Raw genomic sequence first — 18,586 nt, 5'->3', positions numbered from 1 at the left:
GAATGCTAATGGCAGGTTTTCCTTATCATTAACTGTGTTATCACTTTCTGTACAGTTGGATTCCATTTCTTCACTCTTAACATTATCTGTTACTTTTGTTAAGTCAGTGCCTTTCCCTTGTCTCGTTATATCTCCATTCTTCTCACCACCATCCTTTAGTTCATGAGAAAATTTAAGATTGTTTTTCTTACCAGTTTCAATATCACATTCACTTCCTGATTGTCTATCAGTCTTATCAATGTCTTCCCCTCTTAATTCTTCATTATCACCATCATTTTTGTCTGAAACTTCTTTATCTACCCCACTACAGTTACCATCCACAATTTCCTTATTTTTCTTAATCACTTGTCCTATCCTATTCAGGGTTCCATTCCCCTCAGAATTTTCATCACTATCTATGCATAACTTCATTCTTTTGTGTTGGGACGACTTCTGAACCTTTTCACTGCCTCCAGCATCACTGTCAGATCTAGACTCAACTGAAGCACTTCTAAGTCTTCGATTTTTACCAATTCTGGGACTAGTAGTCTCTTTATCTTCACTATGAAGAATTGATGTGTTACTGTTACTACCAGTCTCCATAAAATCTTTCTTTATCACAGACAAATCCACCATACCCTCCTTATTTCTGCCATCAGTTGCTTTGCAATCATTCTTCTGTCCTGTTTTCCTTTTCTGTCTAACATCTCCTAACAGTTCTGGTACTTCGCTCTCCATGTCCAAAGACTTAATCATGGTCATCTTTTCTTCTGCATCCATGGGCTCATCAGGGTCACTTATTATTTCCTTAATCACATCTGTTAAATCTGGTAGGGAATGTTCATCATCAGACGGAAGACCTGCTTTATTGGAATCTTGGGAGCAAATTTCAAAATGATCTACAGAAACAGCAAGCTTCTCAGTAGCAGCTCCTAAATCAAAATCAGGTTGTACAGATGCATCAATACTGTTTTTTTCTCCTATTCTTTCTTCCTTCTCAGAAGAGACACTTTTGACATGATATTGACAATTATCAAGAATACTATTTTCCTCTTTTGCAATAGTGTTGTTTTGGTTCATTTCTTTTTCCATCTTTTCAACATCTTCCTTGTTATCTTGCAAGTTCTTTGTTCTCTTTAAACCAGTAACATTCTGCTCTTTTACAGCATTTTCATCATCTTTCACCATTGTTTTCTCTGACAATTCCAGATCTTCTTCTAATATTTCAAAGTTATGTCGCATTGCATCCAACTGTTTCACGACATGATGTCTGGTCTTTTGGGTTCCTTCTGAAGAATATTTGGATTTCTTCCACTTGGAGTCTAAGATTTTTAGATTTTCTACACATTTAGACAACATTCCAAGCATTTCATCCATAACCTTCCTCAATACAGGACATGGCTCATTATCTTCACTTTCTTTAGGTATCACATCAACCTTACCACAATTCTTTGTCAGAACTTCATCATCCTTTTCAATGACCTTATCTCTTTTCTTTCTACTATCCCTTGGCATTTTCTCTTCTACGTCATGGGTATTATTACTCTTAGAAGTTTTCATGACAGGCTCAACAACTTTACTGCTGCTCGAAAGTGCATCCTTCTGTGACCTTAGTTGACGTATCTGCTTCAAACTTTCAAACTTATTCTTTAATGTTTTTGACTTTAAGTCTTTCCTGAAAAAGAAAGAATAAGATCAATAAAATAAATTATCTATATGGTGTGTGTATATATATATATATATATATATATATATATATATATATATATATATATATATATATATATATATATATATATATATATATATATATATATATATATATATATATATATAGGGTGAAGGAAAGTCACAGAAAAAATATTTCAGCTTGTGATGTTTTGGGACATATGCAATCCCTTTTTCAAACACTGTTATAACATGTGTCCACATGAGTGTGGAAACGAACGTCCTCCCACTGAGAAGACTCCAGGACAAGAGGGGTCCTGGATGAAAGATTTGCTCTTATAAATCCAAGCTATTGACAACATCTTTTATCAAACCTACCTAATCCATAGATTTCTAAAGAAAGATAAAAAAAAAAACTTGATTCCTAATCATTCTTAGAAAAGAAGAAAGTTTTTAAAGTAAACTAATACAAAAATTTTTAAATAAAAAAAACAATAGTTTAGGGAAAGATAAAACCAAAAGAACTTAAAATAAAAGGAACAAAGAGATGTGATGTGTAAGACTATGGAATGATAGTCAGTTGGATGGATGACTCCTGACTGTTAAGATTACATTTAGTTGTAAATGCATAGATAGTGATTCAGCAATTCTCAATTCTGTTAATGTTCTGGCTTTGTATAAAATTTTGAAGTTCTGTTCCCTAAAAACATGATCTAACTTTCTTGAATAATTTCTTACTACAGAAAAACCTGGATTTGAGATATGTTTACCCTTGTGCTCACACATACATAATTTTAAGTTTCAGGTAATTGAGCTGATATACCCAGTTTTACAACTGGAACAACAAAAACTACATACTATGTTTCAGTACGAGGAATCAGGTAGCCTGTCCTTATATCTAAACAAAGACCCAATGATATTTGTGTTTACATACGTAAATCTATAAATTCAGTCTGGACAGTGTTTGTGTAACAAAGTAGTTAATTTCTTCATAATATATTAGTTGATATGACCCTGAAAAGGTAATTTGAGGTTACTGGTTATCATCAATTCTCTTGCCTCTGTTACTAAACTTATTGCACAAAAACTGTTTTACACATTTATTCAAATAATGCTAGTGGATATCTATTGCATGTAAAGTATTCATTCAACCTTTTGATCTCTACCAAAATTAATCAAAGAGCTATCTATACAAAAGGCCCTATACAGTAAAAGTTTTAACCGAGTTGATTTTATAAATGTTGGGAACAAAGGTTATAGGTAAGTTATCTAACTCAGGTAAGGTTATGGGGTAAGGTATCTTTGCATTTCTTTATGCAGATGCTTATAACATCTATTAGGGGTACTGTATTAGTAAAAAAATGACTTGACATTAAAACTGGCCATATAGGTTGTTGATAATTTAATTTCATTAGATCTTTAACAAATGTAGCTGAATTCCTGATTGTATATTCATTTGTAGTTAAGTGAGATAAGGTTGAGACAAAGAATTTTGCCAAATCATAATTGAAATCATTAACTGCTGAAAAAACTGGTTGTATGGAACAACCTTTTTGATAGACCTTTGGGAGGCCATATAGTATCCCAGGGGATGAGCCAGATGTGATGAACCAATTATAAGAATTTTCTGGTAGCTTGTTTTTTTTTCTTTTTTATCTTCCTTAGGGTTCTGCTTAATTTATCTTCCAAAGACAAAATATGTTTAAGCCAATCACCATTAATTTATTTATTTTTAGTATGGTCATTTAATATTTGTTCCGTCTTATTAACATAATCAATCCTGTTCAAGAGGACAACACCGATTCCCATGTCGGGCCTAGTTACAACAATGTGTCAGTCCTTACTTAACTCTTTTAAGCAGTTAGTTTTATCAGATGTGGCTCTTACTGTATTGTCCTTATAATTTAAAGCCTCATGTGCTAAGGATACAATTTAAGTTAATTATGCAGAGCCTATGTCTGAGACCTTATTTTTATTGTCAGTTATTTGTTTCTTTGATTCTCAAAGTATGATTTCAGACATAGGCTCTGCAGACTTAACTTAGAAAATCAGAACAGAATTCTGGAATGCATCATGTTCAAGGGTCAAGGGTTCATTTGATAATGACAGTCGACTGATAAGTTTCCAAAATCTTCCTTCTTTGTTACTAAGAGATTTTTAATTCCAGACTGGAAGATCATTCATTGATTAGATAATATAGTAACATTTTGAAAGTTTGGACTCCAAAACTCCGGAGAGTCTGAAACTTCAGGATTTTTTCTACCTGATCAATTAATGTTGAATCTGAAGGAGAAAAAAGAAAAAAAAAGTGTTAAAGATGTAAAAAAAATTAAAAAAATAAATAAACAAATAAATAAATAAATAAAATAATAATATTAATAATAATAATAATAATAATAATAATAATAATAATAATAATAATAATAATAATAAAGAAACAAGTATATGGCAACACTGTATTACCAGTATCACCATATGGGTGTTTAGTGAGTCAGCTTGAGATTGTGATTGTACCCAACCTACACTACTCCTATGTTCCTCTGTTCCAAAATCATGCTCCAGAAGCTTCCAGAAGGTTATGGAGTCCGCAGTGAACTATAGCGGGGTTATGTCACTCAGAATTTTACAACCATCTTTAGCTATATCGCTAAAACTCTGGAAAATTTTATATTTTGGAACTCCTATTTTTCTGTCTTCTGAAGTTTCACACTTTTGTTTATTTGTACATGCAGTGGAACCTCAGCTTTATAACTTAATTACTGTATTTGACGGCATATAGGATACATGGGCATAAAAAGACACACCCCCATTTCAGCAGATCAAATTTAGGAAAAAGTTTTTAGTGTATTTAAGCATACACTGTTGAAAACAATCTGTCAACACATTATACAAACAGAAAACATGGTCACTTTGCAAATTCACCCAACCATGAAATCTGGTATGTGGCTTATGTTTCTCTGCTGAGAAATGTAGAGATATAATTAATTATATATGTAATTTCCATCATAAAATAATATTTTTTGAGTTATGATCTTTTTTTAATTCCAACTTATGCCAATCTTGGGGGATTTATGGAAAATCAGGGAGTAAAGGACAGACTGAGAATATTTAGTGTGGAAGAGGAAGACAGTTGAGTGTCATTGAAGAAGAGGGGATAGTTGTCTGGATGGTTGTCTCCAGTTGTTAGATGGAGGAATTGAGTTTTTGAAGCATTGAAAACTACTAAGTTTTCTCTGCCCCAATCAGAAATCTTAGAAAGATCAGAAGTCAGGCGTTCTGTGGTGTCCCTGCGTGATCTGTTGACTTCCTAAAGGGTTGGATGTCTCTGAAAGGACATGGGAAGATGTATGGTGGCATCATCAGTGTAGGAGTGGATAGGGCAAGAAGTTTGGTTAAGAAGGTCATTAATGAATAATAGAGAGAGTGGGTAAGATGACAGAACCCTGAGGAACACCACTGGTAATAGATTTAGAAGAACAGTGGCCGTCTACCATGGCTGCAATAGATAGATAGATTGATTGATTGATTGATTGAAGACATGATATAGTCAGAGGGAGGAGAGGGAGGAACAAGCCCAGAATCATCCAAGGTAGAGTTGTTAGCAAAGGTTTGAAAGATGAGTTCAGCTTTAGAAACAGATGAGATGGCAGTGGTGCCATCAGGATGAAATAAAGAAGGGAAAGATGAAGAAGTAAAGTTATTGGAGATGTTTTTGGCCAGATGCCAGAAGTCACAAGGGGAATTAGAGTTTGAAAGATTTTGCCATTTTCTATTTAAGAAAGTGTTTGGCAAGTTGAAGAACAGACTTTGCATGATTCCCGGCAGAAATATAAAGTATATTCAGAAATATAAAGTATATCTCCTGAATATAAATATATTCAGGAGATGGAAGACTCAAGTACCTTTCTGTGGGCAACCTCTCTATCATGTATAGCATGAGAGCAGGCTATGTTAAACCAAGGTTGAGAAAAAGAATGGGGAATGTATGCCTCCATGCCAGACACTATCACCTCTGTTATACGTTCAGGTCCCCCAACTGGCAGAGGCAAAATGCCAGAGGCATCTCTGCTTAGGCAGATCCTGGGTAGGGATTGGAGAAATAGGACAAGATACAGAAATGAGATTGTGATCGGAGGAGCCCAATGGAGAAGATAGGGTGACAGCATAAGGAGAAGGATTAAAGGTAAGGAAAAGATCAAGAATGTTGGGCGTATCTCCAAGACGATCAGAAATACGAGTAATGCCATGATAAGCACTGTAAGTATATAAGTGCATGCAACCAAAGAGTCACTTCTTTGTACTTACTTACATAGCAAACATTTAAAGAAGTCGAAATGTGTTGATGGTTTTAACATTACTTCTTCCTATTATAAATCATAAGCATTTTATGGAAACTGCAACTAGGTCAATCTACCACAATGGCTGATCCTTTCACATAAAGTGACTTCAAATCTGATATGCTCTTTTCAAAATCAAATGCAAATCAAATGACAGAAGTAAGTGAAGCTGAGTTTGTCAAAATTACCTTGAGAGATTTGCATCTTCCTCCTCTGAGCTCTTCAGGTTACTGAGAATGAGGCGATGGAGGGCTCGTGGTTCCATTAGTGGTGTGGGGTCACAAACATAGCATGCCCAACCCTCGGTGGTCTCTGCACGTTTCAATTCAGCTCGGCCCATTACTCGTTTCACACAACGCTAGAAGAACAGCAAAAGTTTTATTTAATGTAATAGTGATACTAAAGAAAATCCTACTGACTTTTCTACATGCAAGGATGACATTCCCATAAAGGCAGTTACGGAGATGAGGCGCATGCACACACGCGCACGCATGCACACGCACGTACACATGTACACACGCACACGCACACACACACCCCGGTCCTCTGGCTTCACAAGCCAGAGGACTGGGGTTCGATTCCCCAGCCGGGTGGAGATATTTGGGTGTGTCTCCTTTCACGTGTAGCCCCTGTTCACCTGGCAGTGAGTAGGTATGGGGTGTAAATCGAGGAGTTGTGACCTTGTTGTCCCGGTGTGTGGTGTGTGCCTGGTCTCAGGCCTATCCGAAGATCGGAAATAATGAGCTCTAAGCTCGTTCCGTAGGGTAACGTCTGGCTGTCTCGTCAGAGACTGCAGCAGATCAAACAGTGAAACACACACACACACACACACACATTCTGTTGAACTAAACAAGTCTAAATCAGTGGTATTCATTGCGCAGCTCGCGATGACTCAATTTGCAGCTCTCGAAAAATAAATAAATTAATTAATAAAAAACAAAAAAGTACACTTCCACTCATCACAGCATTAAGTAAGTTTGGTCTTTATTTTGCTGTTAACAACAAGATATATAGGCTAATATTACCATGTCTAATTTAAATATTTACTATATTGCACTAGCAGCCCATTATTACTTAATTTAGTGAGTTACACTAGCATGCAGTAGCTGAGGCTCTCTCAATGAATATGTTTAACCAAAGTGGCTCCCTTGCAAAAATTAGTGAACAACACTGGTCTAAATCACTGAGCCTCACTGCAAGTACCCCACTAATATTACACATCAGGTAAACCTAATGGTCAGCTATATCAACAACTCAAAGCTCAGCAATTTTCACATTTATCATAACATTAAGTGTACCAATTACCTTGCAGAATCCATTGAAACAGCCCTCTTGTTCACAGCACAGCAGATCACCACCTTCAGCACACAGACGGCAATATTCGTCAAATCCTTCTCTGTCTTTGCGAAATTTGCCTTTGCCATAGAATTTACGGCATTTCTGCAAAACACACGTATTTTTAAACCATTTATACATTCTTCTGATAACTAACACTGAACTCCTACCTGGCATGTGACACACCAGTGTGCAGTTTATAGAAAGGGCAGGTGATGTGTATATGTGTGAGAGTGTTGTCCAACTTTCAATTAAATGCAGGAGGACAGTAATTTGTTTTGGGCATGAACTTTTAACACTTAAAAAGTTGCTGACTTGTTCCAGCCTAATTTCCTTACACCTGAAGGGAAGGATGCCACATACATCCACTTGGTTCAGTAACTTTCACTCAAAAACAGGATGTATAATATTATTTAAATGGTGAGTAATGTACTACACTAATAAACATTACTACAATAGTGTACAATAAGTGATATATTTAACATACTTTATATGACAATTTTATCAAGATGTAATGTAAACTGAGTTCATCTTTTTTTAGTAGTTGTTATTTACGTATCTCCAGCCAAAATGTAAGGAAAATAACTGAATCACCATTAGCACAAAGTGAAAAGTTGATTTTTTTTATCAATCGATAAGTATTTCCCTTTTTTTTCACTCTGCTTTTCAGTACAGCATGTCAGTTGTAACTACAGCCATAACCAGTCAAATGAACACACACCAGGATGAGATAATGTTATTCTATCTCTACTCGTAGCTAAATTATAACACTTAGAATTCTGACAATTACACCACTGTAAAGAAGGGGGTTTTAAAGCTTAATATTAAGTATATAAATCCACTTCAAGTTTTACACTATCCAAGTTCTGCAATCCTTGAGTTTGTCACTTATACCTTTATTTTTATCAGCCTAAGTTCCACACTGTTTTGACGAGTATACCTCATGTTTACCTACAGTCAGCATCATGCATGCTACCTCAAGACTCCAATGAGATTTTCCATATAGTATGTAGCACTGATGATGTCACATCCACTGATGGGCAACTTTTTGGCCACCTAAAGCAGTGAGTCCACAATTGCCACAACAATCTGTCTTTCATCTTGCATTGCATTCACTCCCACTCATTTATGCCTCCACTCACATGAGAAACCTCTTCTACCTATGCTTCACTGTAGCAATACTGACAAAATGCCAACATTCCACTATTAAGTCTATTGCTTTCTTGATATTAAGTTGCAAAAAAAAGAAATTTGGTGCACCTGTATGCACCTAGAATTTATTACAACAGTATAAGGGACATGCAGTAGCGACAACATCCGGTGCATTAGTTCTGAAAACTCAGGACTGCACTCTTCAACAAAAGAAGTTCACTTTGAATCACAATATTTTGAATGTTGATCAGCACTTTCAGTCCTAATTATGATCGAGATCATGATTCTACTGTATAAAGGTTATAACATAAGATTCTCCAAATACTATCAGAAGTAGAGGTGCTAGTTATTCTAAGCAGAAAATGTTCTATACAAATACATTTTGAGAATTTGTTTAACTGTAAGGTGTAATTCAAGAGTGATGAGGTGATAGATGTGACACTTGGGCTGGGTGGTTGCTTTATGCATTAAAAACACCATGTAAACAACTCATCCTTACTGAAGAGTGTGACATTTCAAGATTTTTTTTTTTTAAAAAATTACACAGTACACAAATGTATTCACTGTCACTGTCTTCACATGAAATTTTCTGTGTACATGTACTGCAATGAGACAAGTAATAATGACAGACAGGTGATTTACTGATAAACTTTACACAGTGTTAGTATGGCTGTAATTGATGACAAATAAAATAATAGGCTATGAGACATCTTGCCTGACCCAGCAAGGAGGGGGAACAGTAGTGAGGTTAGTAAGTTGTTAGAAGTTTCAAACCAAGATGATGATAGTGAATTCATTTAGATTATACAGTGTGATTTTGACCCAAGCCCCCAAAGTTCAAAATGCCACACACTTACAATAAGGTGGAGGATGAGGGACTACATTTCTACAGAATACACAAATTAATCTTTACCTCAATAGTGATGCTGAGGTTAGAGAAAGAAAGCAAGCCCATGATCTATAGAGAAGAGGTAATAATGGGGGAATCTTGGTGAAGCCCAGGGCCACACCTATAAGACCAGTTTGCATCTGTCCGTGCATCAAATTGGTTGTTCTTGCATGTGTATATAAGCTGGTATTATTTTTTCCTATTATTTTTGTCTTAACAGATTTTCATTAATAAACAATAATAAAGTAATTCAAATGTTCAAAATATTTTTTCATGTAATTAAAAGGAAATAAATTATTGAAAAAAGGGAAAAGGAGGGGGGGAAAGCAGTAAACGGTCTTCCAATCATACCTCCCTCTGTAATGGACAATTCACAATAACAAAACGCCCCTCACCTCCAAAGTGTCTGTTATAGCGAGGTACCACTGCATATATACAGTAATACCTCGACATACAAATTTAATTCGTTCCTGACCCGGACTCGTAACATGAAAAATTTGCAAGTTGAAGCAATATTTTCCATGAGGAATAACTAAGAATCCATTAATTCCCTCTAACCCTCCGAAAAAATCACCCAAACCTGCCTAAATAACAATGTAGTGTCTATAATAATTAATGTAATAACATGCAGATATGATAAACAGATAAATAAATGTAAATATTGATGTAGTAAATGATCCATGAGATGCTGTGGACACATCAGCCTGCTCAGTCAAGCTCTCACCCTCCTGCTCAGCTTGCTCTCTGAGGAAGTCACTAAAAATGGCTTTCTCACAAACACACACACCACTCATGTTTTTCAAGGATTTAAAGTTTTGTTTTAATACTAATTACGTTACATTTCTTCTTATCATCACTTGCAGGAGCATTTCATTTCTTAGAGACCATAATTACCATTCCCATCGCCATAAATTTATTGCATCTAGCAGTCAGTGCCACCGCGTAAATTCACAGTAGCAACCTAGAAAAAAATTCTAGCATGTTTATAAAAAACACAGTATGTGTACTCCAAACTCCATCCTAGAAACTGAATGTGTTAGTTTGTTGGTACGCTCCTTGAGTGGCCCCAGCAATCATGTCAGACATTGTACAACTACCGCAGGAAGCAGTCATGGGGTGCTGCCGTTGGTTGTGTGACGACCAGATTTTCTGAGTTACTTGCCTTTGATAATGATGAAATGTTATCAGACATGTCTGATGATGATTCAGTACATGACTGAAAATATGCAACCACACATGCAAACGCATATGAGGAAGCCTACTATTCGTCAGTGAAGTGGCGGTGCGGTAAAAATATACCAACAACTACTAACATACGATTAGCCTACCTACACGTGATGATTTTTTTTTACTTTTTACTTTCTAAGACACTTTTTGCATGCTTTCAGAAATTACTTTTGCATGATTTAGGATTTTTTTAATGCATTAAAAAAAATATATGCAAAATTGGCTGGCACCACAGGTTGGTTTAGGATTAAAGTGGCCAGCAGTGCGTGGGTTAAAGCAAAATAAAGTACAAAATAACACAAATAAAGAAGCACGGCATGAGAGATAAGAGAATGATGTTTATGCAATGAGAGGCGCCAAGAACTAAATGAGTGAAGTGCACAAAGGATTGCATGGCACTGTACAAACAATGCCGCCAGCATCATGATGAATATTCGTAACTTGGATTTTTATTCGTACGTAGAGTCAAGAAATCGTCCGAATTTCAGCTCGTAACTTGGAAAATTCATAACTAGATGCATTTGTAAGTCGAGGTATTACTGTATGTATGTATGTATGTATGTATGTATGTATATATATATATATATATATATATATATATATATATATATATATATATATATATATATATATATATATAAAATATATATACTAGTTCCTTCCCATAGATCAAGGAAAATTGAAAGTTGATTCTCAGTAAACAAATAAAGCTATAACATACCTTACATATGAAAAGACCAAGAACTGGGTGTGTGAAAACCAAAGAGCTGATATGGTGGTTGACTTGCTCATAACAAGATGTGCATTTCATCACAGATCCTTCAAGTTTTTTCTGTAGAGCTGAAAAATAAATATTGACTATGATTAATACATACAGTAATTTTCTAGTATATTTGGTTTTGATGAGCCAGTCAATTAACAACAGCCAATACCCATATAGCATACATCTTTGATGAAGAAACCGTGATAAGTATCTAAAGGACTGAAGATATCTTGGTAGATGTCTGGGAAGTATAGTGGTAACCCCATACAGTATAAAGATAAATAAAAAAATATTAAAGGAAAAAAATTCTACTTACTATCTTTATTCTTATTGTAATATTTTGTTTCTGCTTTTGAGTACTGAATGTTTTCTGTTCCATTTATTAGTGCTGCTTGTTGTGAAGCATCTCCACTTCCTTTACCATCTTCTGAGGTTCCTGCACTCGCTTCACTATCAGTCTCATCAGTTTCTTCAGAATCAACTTCACCTGCAAAAATTTATCAAGAGAAGAGAAGAGAAGAGAGAGGAGAGGAGAGGAGAGGAGAGGAGAGGAGAGAGGAGAGGAGAGGAGAGGAGAGGAGAGGAGAGGAGAGGAGAGGAGGAGAGGAGAGAGAGAGAGGAGAGAGGAGAGGAGAGGAGAGGAGAGGAGAGGAGAGGAGAGGAGAGGAGAGGAGAGGAGAGGAGAGGAGAGGAGAGGAGAGGAGAGGAAAGAAGGTTGATATGATGAATAGCTTTTGATTCCACTTAGTCTAAATAAGGGTGGAACATCCCACCTATACATAAGAAGCATATTCAATACATAGATAGATAGGATCCATGTACAGAGTTCGGAGTTGAAGAGAAAAAAAAATAAATAAATAAATAAAAAACTGGCAGAGACAGCTCAGAATGTTTACTTCATAGAAACTGTTTTAGCTAGATGAGATGTGAAGTTTCCAGTTAAGATTATAAGTAAAGAATAGTTCAATATATTAAGTACAGAAAAGGGAGACAGTTAAATGACATTTAAGAAGAGTGGATAGTTGTCTAGAAGGTTATGTTGATCTGATAGGATTTTAATTTTTGAAGCATGGGACAATACTAAGTTTGCTCTGCTCCAATCATGAATCTTAGAGAGATCAAAACTCAAGAGCGTTCCGTGGAGTCCTTGTGAGATCTGATTACTTCCTGAAGATTTGGTAATTTCTGAAATTTTCTTTTTTTTATACAGGAGGGGCAACTGGCAACGGGCAACAAAAATGCGGGGAAGAAAGAAAGAAGAAAAAAGAAAAGAAAAAAAAAAAAAAAAAAAAAAAAAAAAAAAAAAAGCCCACTAGGTTGGCAGTTCTCTTAACCCCTTCACGCGGATGTTAAAAAGCCCGCCTGTATGATATACGGTGGTAGTGCCCGCCCGCTGGAAACTCTTGCAAGCTTGTCATACTTGTCGCCTTTGTGTATTATGCTGCTATTTTTAGTCACTATATCGCCTTCAAGAGGAAAGTGGACGCTTCTCTTCGAGAGAGAGAGAGAGAGAGAGAGAGAGAGAGAGAGAGAGAGAGAGAGAGAGAGAGAGAGAGAGAGAGAGAGAGAGAGAGAGAGACATTTGCTAATATTTTAGACACAAGCGGGACGCAAGTAGCTTATCTTTCGAGAGAGAGAGAGAGAGAGAGAGAGAGAGAGAGAGAGAGAGAGAGAGAGAGAGAGAGAGAGAGAGAGAGAGAGAGAGAGAGAGAGAGAGAGAGAGAGAGAGAGAGAGAGAGAGAGAGAGAGAGAGAGAGAGAGAGATTAGAAAATTTGTTGTTTGTGTAATTCACTGTTTGATCTGCTGCAGTCTCTGACGAGACAGCCAGACGTTACCCTACGGAACGAGCTCAAAGCTCATTATTTCCAATCTTGTGATAGGCCTGAGACCAGGCACACACCACACACCGGGACAACAAGGTCACAACTCCTCAATTTACATCCCGTACCTACTCACTGCTAGGTGAACAGGGGCTACACGTGAAAGGAGACACACCCAAATATCTCCACCCGGCCGGGAATCGAACCCCAGTCCTCTGGCTTGAAGCCAGCGCCTAACCACTGAGCTACCGGGCCGTGTGGTGTGTGTGTGTGTGTGTGTGTGTGTGTGTGTGTGTGTGTGTGTGTGTGTGTGTGTGTGTGTGTGTGTGTGTGTTCACTGTTTGATCTGCTGCAGTCTATGACGAGACAGCCAGACGTTACTCACGGAACGAGCTCAGAGCTCATTATTTCCGATCTTGGGATAGGTCTGAGATTAGGCACACACCACACACCGGGACAACAAGGTCACAACTCCTTGATTTACATCCCGCACCTACTCACTGCTAGGTGAACAGGGGCTACACGTGAGGAGACACACCAAATATCTCCACCCGCCGGGAATCGAACCCCGGTCGCCTGGCTTGTGTGTGTGTGTGTGTGTGTGTGTGTGTGTGTGTGTGTGTGTGTGTGTGTGTGTGTGTGTGTGTGTGTGTGTGTGTGTGTGTGTGTGTGTGTGTGTGTGTGTGTGTGTTTTCACAGAATGTTACAAGACGGGACTCATGTAACTTATCTTCGAGAGGGAGAGGAGGATGGAGGGAAGGAGAGGGGATGGAGGGAAGGAGATGGGAGGGAGAGAGAGAGAGAGAGAGAGAGAGAGAGAGAGAGAGAGAGAGAGAGAGAGAGAGAGAGAGAGAGAGAGAGAGAGAGAGAGAGAGAGAGAGAGAGAGAGAGAGAGAGAGAGAGAGAGAGAGAGAGAGAGAGAGAGAGAGAGAGAGAGAGATGAGAACAGTCTATGCCATTGAGTAATTTTAGACACAAGGCGGGATGCATGTAGCTTATCTTTAGTGATTGGTGGAGACAAGGATGGTGGGAGGAGCACTAGGATTTCAAAGACAGCATACGGCATGTATAGTTGGTATCCAACACACTATACGGGACAACTGAACTGAAGAAAGCTCAGAAAAGAAATATGACGCCTACGTAGGCATCACCGTATTTGCTACTGGCGCTTCATGACGCCTACATAGGCGTCACCGTATTGAAGGGGTTAAAGGTCAAGTGAGTTATTAAAAATTCAGGGAAAAGTGCCTTGAAACCTACCCATTAAAAGAAGTCAAGTCAAAGGAAGATGGAAATACAGAAGCAAGCAAGGAGTTCCAGATAAAGGTATGAATGATTGAGCGTATTGGTTAACTCTTGTATCATATAGAGTTGAACAGAATAGGGGTGAGCAGAAGAAGAAAGCCTTGTGCACCGAGGCTGCAGGAGGGGAGGCATACAGTTAGCAAGATCAGTAGAGCAGTTAGCATGAAAATAGTGATAAAAGATAGCAAGAGATGCAACATTCCGGCAGTAAGAAAGAAGCTGAAGACAGTCAGTCAGAGAAAAGGAGTTGATGAGACAAAAAGCTTTTGATTCCACCCTATTTTACAAGATGTAGAAAACTGCAAGGTAGTATTATCAGCATAGGAGTGGATAGGACAAGAAGTTTGGTTTAGATCAGGAGTGGGCAAACTACAACCCGTGGGCCCCCCAAGGGAATTTATGCAACTCAACAAATGTTAGTAAATTTTAAAGAGAAAGTAAAAAAAAATATCCCCAAATAATATTGAGAATTTAATTTTCTTCTTGCAGGTGTGCATATGCATGGGAAAATGTTTTTTCTTTAAGAACCTTTTATTTTGTATTTTAAATATTAATAATTTGGGTTAATATAGTAAGATTGTTATTTTTTAATGCAGCCCGAGCACTGAAATGTTTGCCTATCCTTGCTTTGCATCACTGATGAAATAACAGGAAGAGTAGGTAACAGGATGGAATCCTGAACAACACCACTGTTCAATAGATTTAAGAGAACAATGACTATTTATCATACCAGAAACAGAATGTTAAGGAAGGAGACTTGAGATGATGTTGCAGAGAGGATAGAAATCACAGGAGGGTAGTTTGGAGATCAAAGCTTTGTGTCAGACTCTATCAGAAACTTTTGATGTCTAAGGCAACAGTAAGTTTCACCAAAATCTCTACAAGAGGATGACTACAACTCAGTATACAAAGCCAGATCACCAGTGAAAACTGCTTGTCATTCTGAGTCTCTTGTGATCATTCTCTTTTTCTAGGATAATAATAACACCATCATTCTATATAAAAGGGAAAGTATTAATCCTTAGTTAGTCTGAAGTCATTGCAACATGCTATTTACGTACATCAATGGAGGCACATGCAGTGTGTTCTTCAAACACATGAGTTACATCCTGTTCCTAAGTTCCATGAGGTTCATTTGTAAAAAAAAATCCATTCAACTTTGGCACTACTGATAGCCAGCAAGCACTGAGAGATCTTAAAATTTCTCTTTCCTGAGGCACCCTCCTGACTGTGAACAATCATCCAGGATTTTCAGTGCCATCAAACACCTCTCTGGGTTGGCCAACAGTCACAAGTCTTTGCCACTGCTCATCCCTATGTGATAGTTGCCTCTCATATTTATTCACACTATATTCATATATACCTATTAGTATTATCATGTACATATATTTATCTATATGTATGTTTATATATTTTACCTACATTATGCTTAGCATACTTTATGTACGGAGTATAGTGGAGACCCAATACTTGAATTTAATTAGTTACAAATGGCTGTTCAAGTATCAAAAATTTTGACTATCGATACCTATAAATCAGGTAATTCATTCTAATCTTAGCAAAACTTCAAGTTTAAAAAAATTTCAGTGTAATTTGTTTTTAATCATTTTGATCTATACATATATACCTTAAGTGAAGGCTGGTGATGGATAAATTAGAGAAGGAGGAGGGGGGAAGGGTGGAGAGGAGGAGGGAGGTTGTCAGGACCAGTCAGCATCCATGAAAATGTCTTTGTAACTTTTCTCCTGGTGTGATTCCTGTGAACCCATAAGTGGAGGGCTATGTCTCACAAACACTAGCACTCTCACTAGATTCCTTATTTTCACCACTAATAAGCCTCTTTGGTGCCATTGTAAGTTTCTAAATGGAAAACTGCCGACAGAATGCAGAAGAATGTTGTTTTTGTCAAGACTGGCAGGACTAGGGATGCGCACTGGTATCTGGTATACTGGAATACTGGCAATACTGATATCAGAACAGGACAATGGCAGTGGCAGGAAGGGAGAGGACAGAGCTTTATTTACAATCATGTGTGCAGCCATTCGATCACCATATATTTTCACCACAAATAAGCCTTTGATGTTAATGTAGTTTATAAATGAAAAACTACAGACAGAACGCATGAGAATGTTATTCTAACAACCGCGGCAGCACAACTGGCGGAGGGGGAAGGGAGAGGCCAAGGAGCCTTTATTTACAACCATGTGTGTAGATGTTCGACAGGTTGTTGTTGTTGTTGTTGTTGTTGTTGTTGTTGTTGTTGTTTATCAAACTTTTGCATTTTTTTCCCCCCCTCCCATATATCATGTGGGGTTTTCACAGGAATTTATTGGTTAAAGAAGATACTTTTTATGGTACCTCCTATCTCAAAGCCCACCTGCTAGGAAATCGTTGCCCTGAGTGAGGAAGCCCAACCTACACTCAGACCGTGGACTGGATTCAAACCCGTGCGCTTGGAGACCCCTCAGACCCCAAAGCACGCATGGTTCCACTGCATTGAATAGTTTGACTATTAAAATGTTCAAGTATCGAATCTCTACTGTAGTACTCCCATGTGCCACATACCGTATTTGATGGCTCATAAGACATACATTTTCTCTCAAAAAAATTCAGGAAGTCCCCGATTTACGATAGAACTATCTTCCTTAAAACCTTATCGTAAAGTGAAATTAGTGTAAACCGAACCCGATTTTACATGTATTAGATAGGAATTGGACAAGCCATGTATTACTGAAAAAGAAGAAAAAAAAATTGAACAACAGTTTCAATAATAAACAGGGCCTTTTCAGAAATGAGGCTCAACGAGAGTGGGGCATGCTGGCGTGTTTGGCTGTCAATCCAAATTTTAAGCAAACTCTCCATCCGGTTCATAATGGGTTCCCGATGTTTTGTGAGTAATTTCACCTGCAGGCTTGAAATATTAGCTGCTGCTTCCTTAATACTTACAGCATTATTGAAAACAGTAGCAATAGTTGACTGAGGTAAATTAAGGGAACGGCTAATGGTTGACGAACCTTCTAGCTCCTTCCTCTTGACTATATCAAGCTTCATTTCCAATGTTAAATTTTTCCTGGCTCATTTAATCTTAACCACTTCTTCACCATAATCTAAATTACGTTTCTGTGACATTTTGGATAGGGATTGGTATTAAATGCGGAGAATAATGTAAGTATATCAACGAGCATGAGGTTTCATTGTGTTTGTAGTGGCGGCGCGAAAATGACTAATTCATAGTTGGCCGCAGTGCGGCAGCACAATCACAGCAACAAGTTTGGCGGGAATTTTAAATATCGTAACTGCGAACTTTTTATCGTAAATTGAAAAAATGGTAGTAATTGTCAACTATCGTATCTGTTAATTTATTGTAAACCAAACTATCATAAAACGAGAACTTACTGTAATTCACATAAAATGACACCAGTTAGGAAGAATTTGCCTAAGTGACCATGTACCACAATGCATGTACCAAAACAAACGCGGTCGGTTACACGCCGAACCCGGTGACACGGGCAAACTTCACTGCGTTCTTTACAGTGTGATGCTGTTACTCCTTGAGGAAAGACAAACTTTCATACAATTAAAATTGCACCTGTCTTTTCCATGATAAATAGAAAAAAATATTTCCATACATTTTTGTTTTGGAAGTGCTGTGAATATTCTAAATCACATACGTTTTATAAAAAAGGTTGGTAAATCTGCTTTCACACATCCTTTGGCTTTGAAAATATACTAAAATATTACATTAGAATTACGTGTAGAATGAAGATAAAAAAAAAATAAATAAATAAAATAAAATAAAATAAAATAAAATAAAATAAAATAAAATAAAATCATTAGACTAAACCTGTTGTCTTTCACAGTCACTGGCGACGCCATATGCCAGGTATATGTTTACTTCTCGCAACAAAATTGGTACATAGGCTATTAGCAAATATTAGAGTTCTTAAATGCAAAATATTGGGATCTAATAATGATCTAAATGCATGTGAGTCTCCAAATGTCAAGTGAAATCCTTTACTTCACATCCAGAGCTTATATCAACTCCTTCATCTTTTTTCATTTCAATGTCTGCCACAACTGGATGCATTTAATGAGTCTATGAGTCTTATG

The 18,586-nt window shown here is 37.2% G+C and overlaps 1 protein-coding gene across 1 annotated transcript in view; it reads right to left on the bottom strand.

Moving 5' to 3' along the window:
- Positions 1–18,586, bottom strand: part of LOC123517194 (transcriptional regulator ATRX-like) — a 166,385-nt gene that overhangs the window by 118,050 nt on the left and 29,749 nt on the right. The window contains 5 exon segments of the mRNA XM_045277199.1: positions 2–1,654; positions 6,173–6,342; positions 7,290–7,424; positions 11,309–11,427; positions 11,667–11,837. Coding sequence (XP_045133134.1) covers positions 2–1,654; positions 6,173–6,342; positions 7,290–7,424; positions 11,309–11,427; positions 11,667–11,837 — 2,248 coding nt within the window.

Source organism: Portunus trituberculatus, chromosome 41 (genome assembly GCF_017591435.1).
Source record: "Portunus trituberculatus isolate SZX2019 chromosome 41, ASM1759143v1, whole genome shotgun sequence".
NCBI lineage: Eukaryota > Metazoa > Arthropoda > Malacostraca > Decapoda > Portunidae > Portunus > Portunus trituberculatus.
Note: the sequence above shows the minus strand (reverse complement) of the source record. Positions and strands in the feature narration are given on the sequence as shown.